Raw genomic sequence first — 7,621 nt, 5'->3', positions numbered from 1 at the left:
AGCTACGTGTTAGCGGCATAACGTCCAATCTTCAAGTTCGGCCCGCGGGGATTTTACTGATTGGTGATAATTCCGGGTTTTCATCGTTTTTGTGGCATTATACGAAGTTATACGAATGACCGCCGCGATGCCGGGAGTTCGGCAGCCTTTCTGCTCCGGAGCTGCTGGTTGAACGGCGGGAAGAAGCTGGGGAGGATTTATACAGGCGAGCGGAGAGACTGAACACGGCGGACGGCTGAGGGTTGATGCTTACAGGGTAAGAGCAGCTTTACGGACGAACCGCACAATAAACTTATATCATCCCGGTCTGAACAAACGGGAGGCGGAACATGGCTGGTAGATGAGTTTCTGAACGGAGGAGCCGTAAATATCCCGTATTGCTCCCCCGGTCTACAAAAAAGTAACTGGTAGGGAAGCTCAAATGTGGAAAAAATAGACTGACGTTGATATCCGATAGTAACACTGGTGTTATGGAAGATTTACCAATATTTTATTTCATAATTGTTTTTATCCGATTAATTGTAAGAAAAATCTATAGATTACTCGATTACTAAAATAATCGTTTACAACAGCCCTAATTTGAAGTATACATTTGAGAAGTATGCATTCCTTTGCTCCCTGTAATAATTATGCCCAATAGGGTGCTGCACTGTGTAATAAAATCCCTATTAAATACACTGAAGTTTGTTGCTGCGACAAAAATGTGAAAACCCTGAAAACATTTACAAGTCACTGTATCACAGCCAGCATCTAGCAGGAAAGTCAGTTGCATGGAAAATGGAAAAGGTGTATAATAATAAAACTTAAAGGTCCACTATTACGCGTCCTTAAACAAGCTATAGGTCTGTGGTCTATACAAAACATGGTGATTACATTTAATACACAAAGTCATTCTCAGATCATTGTTGTTATTCGGCCCGTTTTGACCTCATTAAGGAATGCGCTGTTGTTTCGTAACGATTATGCAAATGAGCTGTTGGCCAAATCCTCCTAACTCGGTGTTTTCATTATTAGCGCCTCAGACTAAACTGATGTACAAACGTACATCTTTGACTCCGAAGCAGAATAACTCAAGCCACAACCACTGAAGGGTTAAACGTTTCGGATCTGACGCAAATTTATATGCTATTAATTCAAACTCTGATAACCGAGCTTCGCTTCCGGGCTGTGCCGACATCAGCACAATAACTCAAAGATGGTTTTTAATCTGAAAATGCGTCTTAAAAAACATATTTGCGAGGTTAAAGGACAAACACCCATCTCAAATGTAAAAATCAAAACAAAAAAGACGATAACAGTGTTATAACAAACACCGCCTCTTCTGAATGTAGACCTTTAACTCCCACAGTAAACGCGTTAGCTTCACTTGAGATGCAGGACTAGCAGAGGCTAGCATTCAGCGTTAGCTTATGCTAACTGACAAATCAGGTTCAAGCCGAACAACAACACAAAACACACATTATGTACTTACATCGCCATCATCTGCAGATTTATGAAGAACAATGAGAGCAGAACCTTCCTTCAGTCCAGATATTTTTGGTAAATCCCGCCTTGTCCTGCTGGTAGTTTTCAGAAACTACCGCGAATCTTAAACTGATTCGCGCAAACTACAACTTACAAACTACAATTTGCGCAAAAATAAAGCGAAGCGAAGCAGCTCTGTCCTATTCTTCGTGTCCGGAAGAAGATCCATGGGCGCATGCTCTGTGTCGCAGCCGATAACAAAATTATTTTCCATTTCATTTCCAGCCGCCATTACGGCGGAAACTGAGCGTCTCTTGAAATGAAGCGAGAGCTCCAGTTGGGTTACAGGTGAGGGGCTGGGCGGGGCTTTGGGTTGCTAGGTAACAAATTGTGCAACAATTTAGAGGTTTTTGACACAGGTCATTTTGCAAACACCAGCACATTTACTTATTCCCAATAAACATCTTTAGTATTATTATTGTTGTTTTTTTGGTTTGGTTTTTTATTGCTCTTTTTGTGCTTCTAGAAACAGGAGATCCCCAAATGGAAGGACAGAAACATGCAGTTAAAATTGATAAAATGATAATTGATTATTAAGCTCTAATGACTATTCAGGCTTTCAGAAACCTTGTAGGAAAGAATTTATGATATAATCTGATTACTGTGTTTGAATATCCCAAGCTCCTGTTGATCACGGTGTAACCAAGTTTTGAGATGAACATATCTCAGCTACTTCCTGCTTCCTTTCTTGTACTGCTTTATGTTGTCATTGTGTGTGAACATAACGTACTGACTGAGTCTCTTTCCATGCAATGGGAGGAAACGCAGGACTTCATTAAGCAAAGCTTTACTCAAGTTAAACACAGCAAGTTGCTGGGAACGTTCAATCAGGTCTACCAAGCCACAGTGAGATTGCTCACCTTAGTAAAAACCTGTTATTTAACTTAAAATAGAACATTATGATGGTTGAATGGACCAGCTAAATCGCTGGTTAGTGTTTGTTCAGGTCTGGACTTACAACAAGAGAGAAAAGTCCAACAATCAACTGCAGGCAGTTACAACATAATGGAGGGGTGATGTTACTTAGCATCCATCATAGCTTTCCATCATGTGGAAAATTACAGTGTGCATCTTTGAGCTGGGTTTCCATCAGAGGTGACGAGGTTCTGGAGTTACTCGGCTCAGAAACCTGGAGGCTAACGTCCTTCTGAAGTCAGACTTATTTTACCAGAAGTTTTATACTGTTTTTCTCTCGTAACAATCATCTTTTGGTTCCTGAGTTATAAAGTTAGAGACTTTTTATGTGCTTAGCTGGAAAGGCACACTGTCTGTTTATTCATAATAAATGCAGTTTATTTATTCATTTATTGCTTGATTTCTTTTCTAAAGAAGAAAATATTGTCAAAGTGATTTTTTTTTATTTCCATCCAACCTCCTGTGAGTTGTACAATAGAGATTAGGATTAGGAATAATTTTTCACTAATTACAAAAAAAACTGAATTGCATCATTTTTCTGAAGCAGAAAAATTATGCAATTTTACCCAAAAAATGCCTTAAAATGAGAAAAAAATTGTTTAATGAAACAAAAACAATTGCTTCAAAGTCTTGCTATTGATAATTTGATGCCAATATGTTAATAGAAATACTGCATATTTTATTTATTATCTCTAAAACTTCCTAATTTTAAATTAGTTATTTTTCATGTTGGAGTTTCATAAAATTATGACTTTATTCTCTTATTTTTCGACTCTATTGTCGTATTACTGTGTTCTTGCAATACCATAACTTTATTCTTGTAATTAAAAAAAAAAAAAAAATCTTAGACTGGTCATAATATTCCACCACACAGTTGGTCTGAAATCAAAGTTAAAATAAATACAGGCTGTAAAACAAGCTTGTCAAACAAGATGGCCGTCCTGAACAATGGAAACCCAAAGAGTGAATTTAAAAAAAAAAAAATCCAGATTTTCCAAACATTAAAGTATAACTATCTTAGTACTCTTGAAATAAGACAAAATTAACTTTCAAGTAATTTTTCAGCAAGATATAGGAGCTTCTTTTAGGTCAATATATTTTTAATATTGAAAAAGTAATAGTTATAATTAAACTATTGTACATTCAAAGTTAAAGGAATCATTGACTAAAATCAAGCTCATACTTCTAGCTCAAAAATTATGAGCAAGTTAATTTTGTCTTATTTCAAGAGTCCCAAGATATTTACACTGGAAACTAAATCAAAAATATTTGGTGAGATTTTGTGTTTTTGTAGTGTACAGCCTTTGGCACGGTTTCCGTTTTCAGATACTATAATGTATTGATCAGAGCTCTGTGAGGCGTTCAAAGCCTGCAGTATTGTTTAAAAACCTAACAATGTGCAGTACGCTCCAGCGCCCTGTAAAAGCAAGAAGTTCAATTTCAGGCTTTTCCAATAAAATGGACAAAGACGGCATCTGTGTGATCACATTTTATTCATTGCCGTTTCGATTCCCACCCAGACACGTATAGATGAAACGTCCACGGCGTGCACACAGGCTCCGCCCACCTCCCCGTCACAGCCATCCATTGGTGGAGAAGTCCCGCCTCAGCAGCTGAGTCTCTGCCTCTGTGAGCGGCTGTAGAGGAGACCGGCAGGCGCCGCCGTGGTAACCAAACCACTCCATCGCCTGCTTCAGGGCAGGAACTCCCAATTTTCTGGTCACCTAGCAACAAGGAGCTTCAGTCAATTTCTATACATCCCCATCATTATATGGACTGCATATAGAAACGATGGCAGCGAAAAGGAAACATGTGAAGGCCTGATATTTGGTGTGACTTCAGACTCATGAAGCGGCGGGAGAGCGAGTCTGCCTGGGCCGTGACATTTATCACTCCTTAATGAACCTGTTTGCAGCCTTAAGCACACTGAGCAGCCGAATCAGCCGGACCCAGAGCATCTCTGATCAGAGCTCAGCACACCCCTCCATCCGACATTCACCACAGCTCAAAACAGAACAGGTTTTAACTGAGCCCATTCTGTTTTTACTCACTTCTACTGGTGAAGCTCATCATGTCGGAGCATGAGTTGATAAAAATTATGCGATTAAACTTAAAGGTGATCGTTTGCGCTTCTTTGGACAAGTTAGGAAAGTTCTATGGTCTATGCAAAACCTGATCATTACAGTTTTTGCACAAAAATCGTAATTAGATAATGAGATTTTAACCTGCTCAGTTCTGATTCGAGTTCCTTACAGAATGAGCTGTTGTAGGGTGTCTTGTCACTTTAAATCCAAATTAGCTGCTGCTGGCCACGCCCCCAACTCAACGTTTACACTCGCACACAAAAATGGCTGAAAACAGATGCGTAATTATGGAACTGTACCTCTTTGAAAAGCAGAAGTAGAGCCTCCTGCGCAACCAACAAAAATGCAGCGAGTGACTTCTGGATGGTAAGTCAACAACAAAACACTTGTCTTTTCCAGCAGCCATTGTACAGCGCTTAAAGCGGTAAAACCAGTTGACCAGACGTGCTGGAGCTTCGCTGTGGTTGCTAGGTGATGAGCTGGGATGAGATGTGGTTGCTAGGTGACGATGCAGCTACCGTTGATTGTGACTTAATCGGGAGGTTTTTGAAATGTCTCATTTTACAGACAGCAATAAACATTAAGTTAATTACCATAAATTGAAAACAGTTGGTTAGTTTTTTAAAAGCTGTTTCCAGAAATAGTAGAAACCCAAATATATACCAACAAAATATTTAAAAAATCCACATTTTTCCTGCAGCTCGTCCAGGGTAACAATGGTTTTATTATCTGGTTCTCTGATTAATGCTCTGCTTGTCTGAGATCCTGAACAGTCATGTTTTAGCAGATTGCAGGTTGTGCTTTCCTGTCTGGTATCAACGGGACGGACTGAACAGAGCTCTGATGCTTTATGACCCAATTCTACTTCAAACTTCTCCACATCTTTCTCCCTGATCTGTCCGCTGTGTTCCTCAGTTTTCATGATGCTGTTTGATCAGTAATATCCTCTAAGAATCCGCCAACAGAACAGCTGGACTCATAAAGAGATCAAATTACACTCAAGTGGACTCTTATTCAGTATTTATGAGATTTGGTTGAAGTGGATTTTATTCATGGAATAAAACTGACAATTTGAGGCAACGTTTTGAGACAAGCATGTTTACTTTTTCACAGTTTTCTGATAAGAGTTTAAACTTTTAAAACAAAACTTTTCAAAAGAAAGCTTCAATTTGTCTTCCTTTAGCAGTGTGTACTCTCACAGGTTTTCAAGTTTGGCCTCGTTTATTAAATAATGTCAAAGATTTGACACTTTTTGGCTTTTTTGGTTAAAAAAACAACTTTTAAATAATGTGTAATTATGCACCACTTCGGTTTGTTTTGGTTCGTAATATCCCAATAAAACTGACTGATGTCTGCAGTTGTAGTTTGAAAAATGTAGGGAAGTCCAATGGACAGTAAAATACCTGTGAAGCCACTGTTCATGATAGAAGATGCACATTAGCAATGTTGTGATACAGCAATCTGTAATAATCCGCGGATTACTTGAAAATTACTGTCTTGGTTCTGTAAATTCCTACAGTTGATGTTATTTTACTGTAATAACCTCTTCTTTTCTTGGGGTAAATATTTTGTCACATGTTCTGACAGGAGTGAATATTTCACCCTATAGATTCAGCCTGAAAGTGATAAAATGTGATGAAGCTCAGTCTGACGCCGTTTGTGGAGGTGTGGGTGCCGGTTTTCTGAACTGGCGGCTCAAGCAGCGCAGCAGATGGTACTCACGGCTGCGTTGGGTTCAATGAGCCGCTGCTGCAGGACTTTGGCTTCCTCCCAGCGCCCAGACCGACACAGACGCTCCAGTTCACACAGCTCCTGGCCCAGAACGTTGGCCAGCGCGCACACGCCGCCGACAGCACCTACACGCACACACACGCACGCACGCACACACACACACACACACACACACACACACACACACAAAAGTACCAGTGAGAGTTCAATACACAACACACAATGTGATCTTTGCACATTTGCTTGATGCAATTCTAAATGTAAATGCATATTTTAAATTAAATAGAATTCAATTAAATTGAACGGTTTTCCTAAATTTCAAATTGAAACTTACAAAAATGTGCTGTAAGCAGTTTGGTAGTAACTAGTTGCAACTTTACTAAGCTGTACTTTTTACTTTTACTTCAGTAATTTTATTATGACGTATTTCTACTAATACTTGAGTAAAATTTCTGGATTTTCTACCCACTGAATAAAAAACAAACCTGCAGTTTTTGTTAAAGTTTTATAAGGTTTTTATTGAAAGAAACTGAGTTGGAAAAAACTGATTTTGCCTGATTTTGTTATTTGTTGCTTATATGAATTATTGGGATTTTCATCCTTAAAATACCAACATTTCCACTTAAATTTATATTTTGGTCCATATGATGATGTAATTTTTAAATATTAAATTATTGATCATTTGATCAGTTACTCAGTACTTGAGTAGACTTTCAGCCAAATACTATTTAATGTCTTGGATGGCTACTTTTACTTTTATTTGAGTAAAAATATATTGAAGTAGTGTTATTATTACTTGAGTACAATTTCTGGATACTCTGTTCACTTCTGGCTGTAAGAAAAACATATTTTGTCTACAGTCCAGTTGATCACAAAAGAAAGTTAAAAATTTTCAAACCTGTTCAAAACAAAATAATTTGCACATGAAAACAACAGGACTAAGGCTGTTCTTCTTCATGCTATCCAATAATGACAGTGATTGGAAAATCCCCAAAAACAAAAACTACACTTTTATTTCTGGAACTTGCCATGCTGACATCAAACTAGTGTGATTTTGTATAAAAAAATAAAAAAAATTAAATAAAAAAAAAAACGTGACATTTCAAAGGAAAGTTGATTTGATCAAATTAAAAAAGACTTGGAAAAGCTTTGAACTGACAAGTCAGCAAACCAGATCTGGGAAGCCGCTAAGTGCTGCAGCGTGTCAGCAGTTTTCATTTCCCATCAAAGCTGCAAGATTTCTATAAGACCTCAACACACCCCCTGCAACATGATGATCATGAGGATGAACTTGGTAATCAGAGCAGCAACACACACACACACACACACACACGCACACACACACACACACACACACACACACACAC

At 38.4% G+C, this 7,621-nt stretch overlaps 1 protein-coding gene across 1 annotated transcript in view; it reads right to left on the bottom strand.

Annotated features, from left to right (window-relative positions):
* Positions 1–3,913: 3,913 nt before the first annotated feature.
* hoga1 (4-hydroxy-2-oxoglutarate aldolase 1) overlaps positions 3,914–7,621 on the bottom strand; it is a 30,896-nt gene continuing 27,188 nt past the window's right edge. Inside the window, exons 6-7 of the mRNA XM_008418299.2 lie at positions 6,246–6,379; positions 3,914–4,163 (exon numbers count right to left, since the gene is read on the bottom strand). Of these exons, the coding sequence (XP_008416521.1) occupies positions 4,014–4,163; positions 6,246–6,379 (284 nt within the window). The 3' untranslated portion in view covers positions 3,914–4,013. The remainder of the gene's footprint in view (positions 4,164–6,245; positions 6,380–7,621) is intronic.

The sequence above is a fragment of the Poecilia reticulata genome, linkage group LG1 (assembly GCF_000633615.1).
Source record: "Poecilia reticulata strain Guanapo linkage group LG1, Guppy_female_1.0+MT, whole genome shotgun sequence".
NCBI lineage: Eukaryota > Metazoa > Chordata > Actinopteri > Cyprinodontiformes > Poeciliidae > Poecilia > Poecilia reticulata.
Note: the sequence above shows the minus strand (reverse complement) of the source record. Positions and strands in the feature narration are given on the sequence as shown.